Below are 17,302 nucleotides of genomic sequence, written 5' to 3' on the forward strand. Positions count from 1 at the left end.
TCAGTGGGATTGATTTAAGTTTCTTTCCATTTAGTTTGACTTTGGCTCTAAGTGTGCTGTATACTGCTTTTATTATGTTTCAGTATGTGCCTTGTATTCCTGATCTATGCAAAACATGAATGGTGTTGAACTTTGTGAAATGATTTTTCAGCATTTAAGATTATGATCATTTTTTTCAATTTGTTTATATGGTAGATTAAATTGATGAATTTTTATATGTTGAAGCACTCCTGCATGCATGGGATGAAGTCTACTTAGTCATGGTGGATGATATCTTTAATGTGTTCTTATGTTTGGTTTGCTAGTATTTATATTTGTGTCAATGGTCATAAGCATCTGAAGTTCTCTTTCTTTGTTATGTCTGTGTGATTTAGGTATCAATGTGACAGTTGCCTCATTAAATTAGGTTTGTAATTTTCCTTCTGTTTCAACCTTGTGGAATACTTTGGATACTATTGGTGTGAGCTCTTCTTTATAAGTCTGGTAGAGTTCTGTGTGGAAACTGACTGGTCCTGGGCATTCTTGGTTGTGAAATTTTGATTACATTTTCTATTTCCTTAGGTTTTTTTTAGGTCTATTTAATTTATTTACTTGATCTTGATTCAGCTTTGGTAAATGGAATATATTAAGAGAATTTTCCATTTTATTAACATTTTCAAATTTTGTTGAATATAGTCTTTTGAAGTATGACCTAATGATTCTTTGGGTTTTCCTCAGTGTCCATTGTTATGTCGCCAATTTCACTTTTAATTTTTTTTTTAATTTGGACAGTGTCCCTGTTCCTATTACGTAGTTTGGCTAAGGGTTTGTCTATTTTGTTGATTTTTCTCAAATAACCAGCTCTTGGTTTTGTTGATTCTTTGAATTGTTCTCTTCTAATTGTCTAGTTATGGACCATGGTGGTCTGATATGAAACAAGGAAATATTTCAGTCTTCTTGTATCTGTTGAGGCATGATTTGTGCCAGAATATTGCCAGTTTTGGAGAAGGTTCCAAGAAGTGCTGAGAAGAAGGTATACTCCTTTGTGTTTAGGTGAAATGTTCTGTAGACATATCTTAGGTCCACTTGATTTATGACCAGTGTAAGTTTATGTATTTCCCTATTTAGCTTCTGTCATGATGGTCTGTCCTTTGGTATGAGTGGAGTGTTGAAGTCTCCCATTATTAAGGTGTTGGGATTGATGTGTGATATAAGATGTAATAATGAATGCAGGTGGTCTTGTATTTGATGCATAGATATTCAGGATTTTTATTTCCTCATGGTAGATTTTTCCTTTGATGAGAATAAAGTGTCCCTCCTCAATTTTTTTTTATTAATTTTGGTTGAAATTATTTTTTTTAGGTGTTAGGATGGTCTATTAAAAAAAAAAGGCCCAGGGCCAGATTGTTTCACCCCAGAATTCTACCACACCTTTTAAGAAGAACAAACTCCAATTTTTTTCAAATTATAATACAAAATAGAAACAGAAGGAGCATAATGAAACTCATTCTATCAAGCCACAGTCACCATGGTACCTAAATCACACAAAGACCCAACAACAACAGCAAAAAAGAGAACTACAGACCTATCTCTCTTATGAACATTGATGCAAAATTACTGAATAAAACACTAGCAAACTGAATCCAAGAACACATAAAAAATATAATCTACCATGACCAAGCATGCAGGGGTGGTTCAATATATGGAAATATATCAATGTAATTTACCACATAAAAAAAAACTGAAGGAGAAAAACCACATGATTATCTCCTTAGATGCAGAAAAAGCATTTGACAAACTCCAATATCCATTTATGTTTAAAGACTTGGAGAAATCAGAGATTCAAAGCATATAAATAAACATAGTAAAAACAATCTAGAGAAAACCTATAGGCAACATCAAACTAAATGGAGAGAAACTTAATTCAATCCCACTGAAATCAGGGACAAGGCAAGGGTGCTCTCCATATCTCTACAACATAGTACTTGAATTCCTAGCTAGACCAATAAGATGAAAAAGGAATGTAAGGCGATACAAATAAGAAAGGAAGAAGTCAAAGATTCCTTCAGCTGATAAACACCTTCAGGAAAGTGGCTGGATACAAAATTAGCTCAAAAAAAAAAAATCAGTAGCCCTCCTATATAGTAAAGACAAAAGAGCTGAGAAAGAAATTAGGGAAACAACACCCTTCACAATAGCCACTAACACCATAAAGTACCTTGGTGTAACTGCAACCAATCAAGTGAAAGAACTGTGTGAGGAAAAAAAATGAAGTCTCTGAAAAATGAAATTGCAGAATATATCAGAAGATGGAAATATCTCTTTATCATGGATGGGTAGGTTTAACGAAGTAAAAATGGCCAACCTGTCAAAAGCAATCTACAATTTTAATGCGATTAACATCAAAATACCAACACAGTTCTTTATAGACCTTGAAAGTACAATTCTCAACTTCATATAAAAAAAAGAAAATGAATTGCTAAAATAATCCTGTACAACAACAGATTGTCTGTAGTTATTGCCATTCCAGATCTCCAGATGTACTACAGAGAAACAGTAATAAAAACCACATGGTACTAGCATAGAAACAGAATGGTAGATCAGTGGAATAGAATAGAAGACCCAGAAATAAACCCGCATACATAAGGATACTTGATTTTTGATTAAAAACAACAACAACAACAACAAACATACAATGGGGAAAAAAAGCATCTTCAACAAATGGTGCTGGTATAACTTGTTTACATTTAGAAAAATGTGAATAGATCCATATTTATCCCCCCTTACAAAACTAAAGTCCAAGTGGATCAACGTAAAACCAGACACACTAAATTTGTTAGAAGATAAAGTAGGGAAGATCCTTGAACTCATTGGCACAGGAGACAACTTCCTGAAGAGAACACCAACAGCACAGGCTCTAAGATCAACAATCAATACTTAGGACCTCAGAAACTGAAAAGCTTCAAAGGGCACTGTTACCAGAACAAAACGATGACAACTTAGAGATTTGGAAAGGATCTTCATCCACACTATATCTGACATAGGACAAATATCCAGAATATATGTGTGTGTGTGTGTGCGCGCACGCGAGTGTGAATTTGTGTAAAACTCAAGAAGTTAAACAAAAACAAATCAAAAGTGATCCAATTAAAAAAGAGTGGTACAGAGCTAAACAGAGAATTCTCAGTAGAAGAATATCAAATTGCAGAGGAAGACTTAAAGAAATGCTCACCATCTTTTGTCATCAGGGAAATGCAAATCAAAACAACCCTTTTCACCTTACACCCTTTAAAATGGCTAAGATAAAATAAATAAATAAGAACTCAAGTGACAACACCTGCTGAGAGGATGTAGAGAATGGTGAACCCTCCTCTAACATTAGTGGGAATGTAATCTTGTACAACCACTTTGAAAATCAATCTGGCGCTTTCTTAGACAATTGAGAATAACAGTTATATTCTACAGAGGAGGACATGGCAGTCAGCCCTAAAGATACGTTAAAAGCTATGGTCAGATGGAAGGGGAAGAAGACCTCCCCTATCAGTGGACTTGGAAAGGGGCAGGGAGGAGATGAGGGAGGAAGGGAGGGTGGGATTGGGAAGGAATGAAGGAGGGGGCTATGCCTGGGATACAAAGTAAATTACCTGTGATTAATATAAAAAAATAAAAATTATTTTAAAAAAAGAATAATAATACTGCAAGATTCAACTACAGCACTCCTAGGCATATATCTAATATATGCTGAAGTATTCAACAAGGATATTTGATCAACATATGTGTAGCAGCTCTATTTGTAATAGTCAGAATCTGGAAACAACCCAGATGTCCCTCAACTGAGGAATGGATACAGAAATTGTGGTACATTTACAGAATGGAATACTACTCAGCAATTAAAAACAAGGAAATCATGAAATTTGCTGGCAAATGATGGGAACTAAAAAAGATCATCCTGAGTGAGGTATCCCAAAAGCAGAAAGACACACAGTATATACTCACTTAAGTGAGTATCAGACATATAGTATAGGATAAATATACTAAAATATGTACAACTAAAGAAGATAAGCCAGGAGGAAGACCCTGTGTAAGTTGATCAGTCCTCACTCAGATAGGCAAAATGGTATGGATATCAGAAGAGTGAGATAACAGACAACAGTACAACATAGGGCCTATGAAAGATTCTACCCAGCAGTATATCAAAACAGACACTGAGATTTTGAGCAAAACTTTGGGCAGAGTGCAGGTAATATTATGAAAGAAGGCAGAAATGGAATGACCTGGAGGGAACAGGAGGTCCATAAGGAGAACACAGAACCAAAATTCTGTCTGAGGCTGAAAAAAGCCTTTTTATCCAGCAAAGGACCATACATGGAGATAACTTAGAACCCCTGCACAGATATAGCTCATGGCAGCTCAGTATCCAAGTGGGTTCCCAAGTATGGGGAACAGGGACCATCTCTGACATGAACTCAGTGGCTGGCTGTTTGATCACATCCCCCCTAAGGGGAAACAGCCTTACCAGGCTACAGAGAGGGACATGAGAGGAGAAGAGGGAGGGAGGACATGGTTGGGAAGAAATGAGGGAGAGGGCTACAGCTGGGATACAAAGTTGAGATATTTTAATTAATATAAAAAATAAAAATAAAAATTATAAAAAAGAAAAGAAAAATTGGCTTTGTATTTTCAATGAAATTGAATAGCTTATTTAAATATATAAACATTAATTTTAAATATAATTCATGTTTTTACTCACAAAATTCTCCCATTGCTATAGCTGTCATATTTTGTTTTTTAATTCTAGTTAAATAATTTTAATCATTAGCTATGAATATTGCATAGGGTGTAGAATTTGAAAATTCAATCAACAACACTCTCAGTTATCTTTTGGAAAGCAGTCTGTTACTAAATGGGTATGGATATCTATTAAAAAATATAGAGAGAGCTACCACAGGCTTCACCCAAGCAGAGGTTCTAGGTTATAACCATACATGGTCCTTGGTGGAGTGTCAGTCTCAGAAAAGACCCCTGTGGTAGCTCAGTAACCAATTGGTTTCCAATAGTAAGGGGAACAGAGACTATTTCTAACAAGAACTCAATGGCAGGCTCTTTGACCTCCCCGACCCCCAAGGGAGGAGCAGTCCTGCTAGGCCTCAGAGGAGGACTTTGTAGCCAGTCCTGAAGATACCTGATAAAACAGGGTCAGATGAAAGGGGAAGAGGTCCCCATTCAGTGTACTTGGAAAGGGGCAGGGAGGAGATTAGGTAGGGAGGGTGGGATTGGGAGGGAATGAGGGAATGAGATACAGCTGGGATACAGAGTTAATAAAATGTAACTAATAATAAAATAAATAAAAATAAATAGAGAAACATAAAGGAAACTTTTTCTACAACAATCATGTTATCTAATATACACTTGGATTACTACTAATTATGTATTATAAGCATATTACTATGTTAAAAGTCATTGGCTTTTAGGGGAGCAAACTTGAAAACATGTGTAACCCTGTTTTGATAGTAAAAGTGAAAGTGGGTAATGTTATGTATGTACTTGATTTCATTTTGCTCATCTCATCTCAGAATAAATTCCATACAATGAAAGTCTTAAGTAATCACTGAAGAATCAGAATGATTCCCAGATGGTGCAAGCAATTTAATTATTTTTAACCATTTGTTTCAGGCATGCAAAAAAGGATATTTCCAACCCTGTTACAAAATCCATTTGTACTCCCTCCCAGCTGCTGTGCCATATTTTCAAAATAAATTTAGATTGGAGAAAATTAGACTTTTTATTGTTTTGCAAATTTAGATCAAATTGCTGAGAATAAATTCTTGTTCATTTCCCATCTTCATTTTGTGAATTAGATTTATCAAATATCAGGTATTTTGTATGATGCCTCTGGATGTGCCAATGTTATTTTATGTTTTGTGTTGTCTAGCACATAGCAGAACAAATGTTTGTTAAAAATGGGAATAGGTTACATCTCTGCAAGGGTTCTAGGCAGTGTCTAAGTGGTTTCCATAGTAATGGGAACAGGGACTGTCTCTGACATGAACTGATTGGCCTGCTCTCTGATTATCTCCCCCTGAGGGGGGAGCAGCCTTACCAGGCCACAGAGGAAGACAATGCAGCCACTCCTGAAGAGACCTGATAGACTATGATCAGAATGAAGGAAATGAAGAGCTCTCCTATCAGTGGAATTGGGGAAGGGCATACATGGAGAAGGGGAAGGGATGGTGGGACTGGGAGGGGAGGAGGAGGGCTACGGGAGGATACAAAGTGAATAAAGTATAAATAATAAAAATTAAAATTAAATAATACAAAAAAAGTAATAGTAAGTCAATGTATCCAAAATAAAACTTGGGCTTATTTGTAGTCATCTCATCAATATATGCAATTCCAATATCAGCACCTCTTCAACATTATTGAATTTCTCATTAAATTAGTAGAAATGTGAAACATGAAATAAAATGTTACCACTAGTTTATAACAGCAAGGGAACTACATCAACAAAATTTTTTGATAATTTACACTTAAGACTGTATCTGTCCATTGTAATCTTTCCCCTTAAATTTGTTGAAATTCAAGTAAATTACTAAAACTTTTTGCCTTTTTAAAAATGTAGTTACTATTATAAAGATCTCTTGATGTACCCCATACTAGCTAATGACTGAAGTTTCAGGCAATAAGGTAACAGATAATTACAAACATTTCTATTTTAATAAGGCAACAACCTTTTATTTACACTCTTACTTGTAAAAAGAATTAAACAATATATTACCTCAATTTAATTTTATGCCATAAAATAGTTTTGAGCCTTGCAGCACTCCAAGGAAGTTGATAGTAATTTAAGTTATAATCAAAATATGACAAAGTCAAAGTGAATTATGTTTTTAATTTTCCAGAAGTATATACCAAAATTACACATATATGATTACATCAGATTTACTTACTTAATACATGTATGTAATTAATTTTGTATTGACATGTGATAAGCCTAGAAATATGTTTGATCTGTGTTTTTAATCATCTCTATTACTTTGAAATATATTCATTCTACTTGATACAATTTCTGATAGTCTATTACTATGAAAGGTATCAATATTTTTACTAATGTGTATATATGGGACACAAAATAGTATGATGGCTGCAGTTCAAGGTCATAAAATAAACTACTGGAATGAATATATATGTGTGTGTGTGTGTGTTTGTGTGTGTGTGTGAGAGAGAGAGAGAAAGAGATTATAAACCTAACTTATGAATACTCTGTGAAAAATAATAGGGAATTTTTGACACATTTATTATAATTATTCTAGTTTATTTGCTATTGAGAGACAGCCATTTATGAATCATTTTGTGTATAAAATCATCACAAGTTTCCTTTAATGTACAAGAATATTTTATTATAATTACACCCCATTCATACACTGTGAAGTAGTCAGGCTAGAGAGAGTCTGAAAATAAAAAAGCCTGTGCTAACTAAATTATGCAAAACTCTTAGTTAATTCAATTAATATTTTTGTATCTCAGTGTCTTACTTGAATTAACCATTTTATCTACAAATTTTGTGCAAACATATATTAACTTCTACTCTTTAGAGTTTTACACTCTCCTTATGTCATATCAAAAGACATTTCAAAGTAATTAATATACATAATGAATCTATAACATTCTTATCCCTGATGACATGTTATCATGGGTTTTTATGAATAAGCTCATGAATTAGAATCATACATATATTACGAGTCTAGTCACCATTTTTTCCTAAAACATAGAACTACAAAACTGTTATGTGTTATTGGATCTCTATTTCTTTGTAGAGATAATTATCAAAATAGCTACATGTTGTTAGTCCACAGTATAGAAAAATATTGAAGACATTTGTGAAGTGTGAATATAGAGGTAAGCACTGTGGTGTGTGTGTATATGTGTCTGTGTATGTGTGTATGTGTCTGTGTGGTGGACAAGGAGAAGGAAATGAGTAACAGAGAGAGCTAAAGAGAGAGAGCAATAGATATTTGTTGAGAACACTTTTAAAATAAATAGTTGAATACAGAAATGGAAGCCATCATTTTGGTAAATTGGGGAAGAGTGTTTTAGGCAGCAAGAACACGTAATACCAGATATATTCAAGTCACAGTGATGAGCTCTTTAGGCAGAAATAATAAAATATTATGAAGATAATATCAGAGAGTTAAGCAGTGACTTAGCCAGGTATTATGCCCTTTGAAATTTATATAAATTTAAATTTCACTTTAAAATGAATGAGAATCAATTAAAAGATTTTGATTTGGCATATATGATGTATATATTCCAATGATTACTCTATTTTTATAACAGTTAAAGAAAAGTGGGCAAAGATTTCACATATTACCCGATGGTTAGCTTTGTTTTCATGTGGATTCCCTAGTGAGGGGAGTGAAGGTTGTTTCAGACAAGGACTCTGTTGCATGGTTTTCAATTACTTAAGCATGGCAGGGCTGCCTTGCAAGGCCACTGAAGAAGATGATATGCTCAGTCCTGATGCTACTTGATATGCTGGGATGGGCAGATTGGGGTGTTCCCCTTTTCTCCAGAGAAGGGTAGGGGATAGGAAGAAGAGGGCGAGAGGGTGAGATCAGAACAAGAGGATGGAGGAGGCTATTACTAGGATGTCAAGTGAATAAAATATAAATTAATGTAAATAAAAGAAAATTCAGTACTGTTGCTACAGCAGATCATGGTTCTGATTTTTAGAATATAGTGATATCAGGTTATAGATAATTTTAAAAAATCATAAAACAGTAAGAAAAATATAGTGCAGATCAAAATCAGAAAAAAATCCTAGGACTGATCACAGAGGTATAAAGAGAGAATGAGGCACTATAATCAGTATGTATTACAAAGAAATATGTGGGCAATAGAGCAAGTCAGCTCCAATCAATACCCTTCTCACGAAAGTCCCATAGCATCAGTATCCAGAATTTTAGTTTACGTATGTTTGATGTATAAATGATTTAATCGCATGTAAAATATAGCTATTCACAGCCTTTTCTGTTTATCCCCCCCTCCTGGGTTTCCTAAATATTTCTCCTGTGGTTACTTTGTTATTTAAAACAAAACTTTAGAGTCCATGCAATGAGATTCTTTAGTAAATTCACTTCTGGTCTGATACATTTAATACAGTGGTATTCCTTGATGTGTTGGTTTATATGTTTGTGCAGTTGCATATGTGTGTCTAGATATGAGCACACATAAGTTCTTATAGAGGCCAGAAGCTAAGCTCTGTTGTTGTACCTCAGATGCCATCAACCTAGTCTTTTAAAATATTCTCTCTGACGGGCCTGCATCTCACTAATTACGCTATTCATGCTGGACAGGGAGCCTGAGATAACCAGTCACCTTTACTAGAATCATGAATTCTTGGCACAACATCTGGATTTTTATCTTTGTTCTGGGGATCAAACTCAGTTCTTTATACATGTGCAACTAACCTGTTAGACTGAATTATCTATATAGCCTTTTAAAGGGTATATTTCAAAGAGTTTCTTTAATGTGAAATTTAATATTCATAGATATTATTTTATCTATGCTATCATTTAAATGACTTCTAGTTTATACCAGGCTCTAAAATTGGCTGTAATATTTCTTGTTATTTCCTTAATCTGAATGTTTCTTCAAAAACACTTAAAATGTCTATATGTTTTAGAATCCATTCATTTTTATTGACTTAAATGTATATTAATTATTTTGCATATTTGGGGTTTGATCAGTTTCTTAGAGTACTAGAACGCTTAGTAATTTTAGCAAATCTTACACAAATCGTTTCTCAGAAATTGTTTTTATTCCAATGTGAATACTAATTCTCTATTGTGAAGGCTGTTGCTGAGATTCTAAATTTAGGCAGGAGTTTTATTTCCTACTCTATAATGAATCTTAACACAATGCCACGTAAAATTCTTGTTTTCGACTGTCTCAAAATATTCTCATAGTCCTTAGGTTCAAAGTTACAGTTGATATATTTCTTTATGTCTCCCTTTGAAAAAGTGGGTTTCATCTGAGTTTGTAGTTATCCAGGATCCCAAGCTTTGTGAAAATCAGTCATTATGCTGTATTATTAGATATTCATTCTAGCTTCACATATATTTTTTTAAAATATCCACTGAAGTATTAAGCTACATGAATAGAAGAAAACACAAAAGGCATTACAGAAATGGCAAAACACATTAATATAAAAAATACAGTAAAAATAGATTGATAGAACATTTACATTTGTAATTTATTTATTAAATTTTGTGATGTGTTAAGTACTATACTGTAGGTGATGGATGAAAATTCTACAAGCAACTAACTCCTAGGTCAATAATTGCCTTGGCAACTATTATTAGTCTTCTATATTAATAATTTTATTTAGAAGAAATTCTGTCTCCAAATTAACGTATTTCATTTTCCAGTATTTTCCAAGATTATTGCATTGGAAGCTGATTACCTTTGTTTTCATTTCAAATTAAAATAAAAATCTCTGTGGTAATTATGCAAAAAAAATGTTTCCCCTTTTTAAAATCTCAATAGTAATTTCTTATAATTTTGCAATAGGAGATGGAATATAAAAATTGTGATTTTTGAATCAGTATGAAATCTAGGGTCAGGCATTATTCTACATAAGGTATTTTAAAAGGAAGGTCTCTGTCACAAATTTTTTTTTTATATTTCTGTTTAACTTTACAACAATTACAAGCAACAGATACATGAAGGTAACCTGACTCTTTCTCCACAATATTTTTACTTGTTGCCATCAAACATGAATCCTATCAGTGATCTCAAAAGGCGTTTTCACTTTCTACTGCATCTATCCAAATGTGAGCATCTGTGGAATCTATTATCTTCTTAAATATTAAGGCACTTTAAATCACCTGTTCTTGGACAATCTAGAATACGGATACATTACTTAATTCTGTGTCTCTTCCAAAGTTTTGAATATTTATCTTTATTCCTTCAACATTCAGAAAGCACTGATTTATTTGATGTTCTCTGCTTTTTACATATGATTTTGGATAATTTCATTGGCAATTAAAACAATACCTAGGATTAAAATGATCAAAAGGGATGCTTGAGAAACAAATAGAAAATACTATTCATTTTTTTTTAATTTATAAGTTAGTAGAAAAGTGCCCACAGCATAAGAATGTTTTCATTTCACAAAGTTACTTTAGGAACAGTTACACATTTTTTTTTTCATTTAGGTGAATATTATAAAACATTAATTTCTGCCAATGTTTTAGGAATATCTGTGTTTTGGAAATAAACACTATTGATTTTGTCAAATATCTTCTGATTATTATCATATAGTAAAAAGCTTTTCTTATGATAAGTTTTTGTGACCATCTCATATTCACTCTTTACAACAACAGTGCTAAATTCCAGTAACTTTCTTTCCATAACATTCCCACTTCCAGAACAGGGTAATAAAAATGCTTTTTGGTCAGCAATCTTCATATCACATTTTGTATTTATAAAGTGTTTTTTTGTTTTAGCTGAAACTACCTACAGAAGAGGTACAGATTATACTTCAAAGTTTTACTATTCACTGTCCCTAAATAAAAAGGTGACGAATTAGGTATCTATATAGATTTAGGAATTTAAAGTAGTTCATCAAAAGATTAACATATTAGTCTGGGATGGTCAGGAAATCACTGTCCTTCAACATAGAAAAGACACATTTACCTGCCTAAAGCAGCACAATAGAAGAAAGCTTGCATTAGTTAATACACAGTAGAGCTCATATGATTTTGCTGAAATAGTGAAGGACACTAGTAACTTAGAATCAACTTTTAATCTTGGAAGGAACACACTACCTCACCATGAAGAATATATGAGATTATATATATATATACTTACTTATTTTAATTGTCTTTCTTCAGTTAAGTAGCTATTTGTATATTTCCATGATTGGACAGGTCATGTATGCATTCTACTAATGTATTTATTCTAAATGGGTACTATACTTTTTGCATGTGAAAATATAACTGATAATTTATAGTCAGGATGTGGACAGAATACATATAAGACAATGTAAATGTTTCATATTTTTAATGTTTTGTGTAGAACTTATCCAAATAGCTTCTACATTAAGATCATACACCATATTATAAGAATTTTATTGCAAAATATTTTAATTTTCTTATTTAAATAGAGAAGATAAATTTAAAACATTTGATTTCTTACTGTGTTCTGGATTCATTTTCTTCCTTACAAAAAATAAATTTTAATAATTTATTCAAGAATAAATACATAAATACTTTTTATATACATAATGTTAGTTGCATGTCTGAAAGCCCTGCCTCTAGCATGAAGATTAAAACAATTTGTTCAATACATAATGTTGATGAAAACTTCTGTGAGTATTTCTAGTATTCAGATATTCTTGCAATTTTTTGGTCATTTAATAGACATGATTTCATCAAAGACAGAAAGCCATGCATCCATTTTTTAGTAGAAAAATATACATAAATATGCACACACATTAGAATATACTAAGGAAATTTGGTTTTCCTGAAAATTTTAGAAGACATGGAGACTAGAATAAAAAGTGCTCTGCAGAACTCATCAAAATATTTCCTGAAAGTAAAGTTAGAGACAATGAGGAAAAGACAATTATTTCATATAATTAAGTGACATTTAATGCTATTGAATTGGTTCCAGTTTACATGAATTCGCAAAGAAGGAAACTCTACTAATACAGAAATACAATAATAATTGATGGCTGGAGCATGAATAAGAACACCTGAAGTTATCTTCTCACTTAGAATTACACCTGTACCATGCACAAGCACATTTAGAACATGCACACTTCCACATATACACAATTTATTAGGTTTTTTTTACATTGCCTGCTATTATAAGCCTTAGTGATTCATGAAATATTTTAAATATGAAACTCAAATACTTTAATATAATCTGCTAAAATTAATACTTAAGATAAAATATTTTCAGTAATTTCATCTTCAATATTTAATTTTTGTTTTTTAACAGGTTGGCTGATTTTGAACTCCTGTTTGTTACCAATACCTCATAACTGCTATGATTATAAGTATATTATCATCAGACCCTGTCAGTATTTTTTAATTATTTTTTCAACTTGTTTGAATAGTTAGCTGCAATTAAACTTCAGATTATTGTATTTCATAAAGAAGTAAATTTATAAATTTTCTTCTATGTATAGAATGTCACAGTAACATCCCATGTATTTCTCCATAATCATTCATAAAATAGTTATTTTATTTTCCTTACACATCATACATACATAGTGTATTAAGTGGACATAAAAATATCACAGAAAAAATATCATTTTGTAATTGGGCCTCACATAGTTGATAGTTAACACATGTAAAATGGCTGAATAGCTGTTTCATGTCATCCAACCTAACATTCTGTCTCAGACATTTACATCCTGGTTTTTTGATAAGTACTTTCTGGAAAAAACATATGGTGGTCAATCTTCTTCACCTTCTAAGAACTTGAACTAGGAACAAAAGTGTATTTGTCAAAAAGTTTCAGTTGTTTCTACTGTGTTACAAATAATTATGAGTTATTATACAATTATGAACTGAGTTTACATAGAGAATGTCAGACACTTTGTTGTTTAAAAGAACTCTCACTTCCTTTTGATTTCTTCCATCAAATATCAATATATTGCAGTTTATCTAATGAGCATGGCAATCCACTAAATGCCTAATCCAAGAGTAAAGACTGTAGTAGTATTTTTAAGTCAATAAGATAATACCTACATAAGTCGAGATAACACATTTCATAAAAATATTTATTATTCACCATGTATGCAGTAAGAAAGTAAAATTAGCATGGGATGATCTCAGGAAAGCAATAAATATTTCTGAATTAGACACTGAAGGAAATAAATGTATGAGAAGTTGAGAAATTCACATTGCCAATGTCAAGAAAAAAAATGATGCAGCAAAAGAAACTAAGATGTATATTTTTCATTTTGAGTAAGGGGGGTAGTTCCTACCACCTGTTATTTTGTCTTTGATCTTAAAATTTAAACTTTTGAGTTTCAGAAGCCCAACGTGAGGAGAACTACTCACTTTTAGAATACACACTAGAAGTTTGTTATTGAGCCCAGATTTTTCGTTTTGTTAGTAGGCTTCTGTTAATAGAGCAATAATTGCAAACACATAAGCGCGTTTGCCAGTAAGAACTCACAATTTGTGCAATGTTGAGTCTTCGAAACTGAGCAAAATTGCTCTCAATTTCCCGCCAGCGCTTGCTGAGCTGGATCTGAGTTGGCTCCACTGCCATTGCGGCCCCATTCTCAGACAAGCCCTCAGCTTGCCTGCGCACTGCATTCAGCTCCTCTTTCTTCTTCTGCAATTCACGATCAATTTCCTATTGAGCAAAATCAATACAGGGCCCAGGGCAGTTAGCTAACCAAGTCAACCGACCTACAAGCAGCAAATACTTCTCTCAGAATTTTCACAAGCTGTTGTTCCATTATTTTTATATTTCATGATTTATATATAATGGAAAGTGTCACTGTCATCCTCTCCCAAAAAGCCAAATATAATTTTAAGTATCATTTGAATGCTTACTTTAAGATGTTCTAATTAAACTATGTAATGTTAGTTAACATTTTGATTCTTTTGAACTATTCTGGTGCTTTGAGAATTGACCCAAATTAGAGTGGTTGTGCATTTATTTATTAGGGATAATCCATATAGAATAATGTTTAGAGGGCAAGTGACTACAACTTTTATTTTTTGTAGGTTTGAGGAAATCAATACAGAATGAAGCAAAATAAAAAGTGTAAAATATTAACAGAAAGAAAATATCTTTGGACAATTTGCAAAGAAATCATAGATTTGGCAGTGATATGAGAAGATGCTCTGATGAAATGAATGTGCTAACATGAGCAAGAAGTCGTCCATATACCCATATGTCATTAGTTCATCTGGAACAAAGATACACAGTGTCAATTACAGCATGACTAGAAAACACATGACAGTTAGGAATTCATTTCACATTGTCTAAAAGTAAAACACTTTATTCATTCAAAATTATGTCCATTTAAAAACACTCTGTACAATACAGTTATTGAAACAAAACACAATATAAAGAAATACATCAAAACACAGAGCAAGATAATAGAGTACATTAATATTTTATGCATAATCATCATTGATTATATTAAAGTTAAAATCTAGCAACAAAATCTAGTTTTGTCATTCTAAAACAACTTTACCTTTATTTTCCTTTCATCTCTGGGTTCAGGTAGGCTGGCTAATTTTTTTTCAATTTCATCCAAGCATTTCAGGAGATCATCAGCCTGCCTCTTGTACTGATACCACTGGTGAGAAATTTCTAGGGCCTTTTTTCTTCTTTGAGACCTCAAATCCTGTTCATGATGCAGATGTTATTAAAATATCAATATATGTGTTTAATATACTCCTTCCTGCAGTTATTTATAAAACTAAGTTTACACCCTTGTCTCTATTGTTATGTAAAAATCATATTTAAATATAAAGCATACATATAAATTATTAAATTATGTATTATAGGTTAAGATCTATGTAAGAAGATAAGCGTGAATAACAAAAACTATTTTCTTTTAATATTCAGACTTGCTTATAAATCTTTTACATTTAATTATGCCTTACTTATCCAAGGAAATTATTACACAGTACATTTGAAACAATTTTATATATGACTATAATGAACTTAAATAGTTAGCTACAAGAACATTGTGTTGTACTTGACTTTTAAAATACTTAAAATCTAATATGTAGAATGTTCATTTTGAAGCTTATCAACAAAATTTAACCTTATATAGGCAAACTATAACCATTCATGATTTTAGAAATGTCTATAAGATTAGGTCATTGTTGACTAAAAAAAAAAAAAAGAGGGTTCCCCAATATTAGGAACAGGGACCATCTCTGACATGAACTCATGGGCTGGCTCTTTCATCACCTCCACCTGAGGGAGGAGGAGCCTTACCAAGTCACAGAGGAAGACAATTCAGCCACTCCTGATGAGACCTGATAGACTAGGGTCAGATGGAAAGGGAAGGGGAACCTCCCCTACCAGTGGACTTGAGGAGGGGCATAGTAGAAGAAGAGGGAGGGAGGGTAGGACTGGAAGGGGATGTGGGATAGGGCTACAGCTGGGATACAAAGTGAATAAACTGTAATTAATAAAAATTTTAAAAAATAAAAATGGCTAAGTGGTTAATAATATTGCCCTCTATAGCAGAGAGCCAGGTTTGAGTACTGATACCCACAGGGCTGATCACTACCATCAGTAACCAAAGTCACAGGTAATCTGACACCATCTTCTGTTCTCTGAAGAACACCATACATATGATGCACAGAAAAAAAGGCATGAAAAACCTCATCCACATAAAATTAAAAACTAAAATAAATTATTATTAGTTATTTTATTTCAAGTTGTTCCAGTTTATGTGTAGAAGTATAACTATTATTTTATATTTATTGTACATGAAAATTAGAAATTAGATATTAGATTGTAACTTTTTTCTTTCAACACATGTTTAGCTAACATTTTATCATACTAAATTATAATCAAAATATTAAAACATCACTATTTAAAAAAGAATGAATGGTTTTCAATCAAATTAGTGATATCAAACAGGAAACTTTTTAATAATCACAAAAGGAAAAGCAGTTATTATCTGGCTCATAGAAGTGCACTCAGTACTTTCTGTAATAAACCGAATTTGGTAAAATACCAGTTTGTAAGCCTTGGGAATATAATAGCTTTATTGACAGATTTCATTTCTTCAAAGAGATAGAAATTCTGTTTTATGTCCAAGTTAATATGAATTAATATATATAAACATATGAATAGTTGAATGGTCTCAGATACCCCGGGAGGGTATCAAAGCTCATGTTGAAAACTTCTAACCTCTTTTGAAGTATTTTATAGAATGAGAATTGCAACTACTTGGCAAGTCAATTCAATACCTATATTTTGTATAAGTTTATTTGGCAGAAGCGTTGATTTTTATTAATCACTTGTAGCATGAGGATTTACAATTGTCCTTTATATGTTATTTGTAAACCTCTTGTAAAGGTAATGTATACCCTGAAACAGTCAAATGGAATTCTGCTCCACCCAGTTATGAGTCCTGTGACTTCTTGAAATTTGAACTGATACAATGTACATACCTGCATAAAGGACTTAGTAATTATAAATTTGATAGTCCTTTTGATACCTTAGAAAGAGGTGATGAGCAATATAGAATATTATTTACAAAAAATGTAACTAATTTTTAGATATGTGGAAGACAACATTTAGATTTGGCTAAACAATAGTA

General features: G+C 32.4%; 1 protein-coding gene across 7 annotated transcripts in view; it reads right to left on the reverse strand.

Annotated features, from left to right (window-relative positions):
- Dmd (dystrophin) overlaps positions 1–17,302 on the reverse strand; it is a 2,365,055-nt gene that overhangs the window by 1,396,966 nt on the left and 950,787 nt on the right. For 6 of the 7 annotated variants that reach the window (XM_060376797.1, XM_060376795.1, XM_060376794.1 and 3 more), the window contains exons 40-41: positions 15,209–15,361; positions 14,173–14,355 (exon numbers count right to left, since the gene is read on the reverse strand). In XM_060376797.1, the coding sequence (XP_060232780.1) occupies positions 14,173–14,355; positions 15,209–15,361 (336 nt within the window). The remainder of the gene's footprint in view (positions 1–14,172; positions 14,356–15,208; positions 15,362–17,302) is intronic. The other variant, XM_060376796.1, reaches the window with a different exon arrangement.

The sequence above is a fragment of the Meriones unguiculatus genome, assembly GCF_030254825.1.
Source record: "Meriones unguiculatus strain TT.TT164.6M chromosome X unlocalized genomic scaffold, Bangor_MerUng_6.1 ChrX_unordered_Scaffold_31, whole genome shotgun sequence".
Lineage (NCBI taxonomy): Eukaryota > Metazoa > Chordata > Mammalia > Rodentia > Muridae > Meriones > Meriones unguiculatus.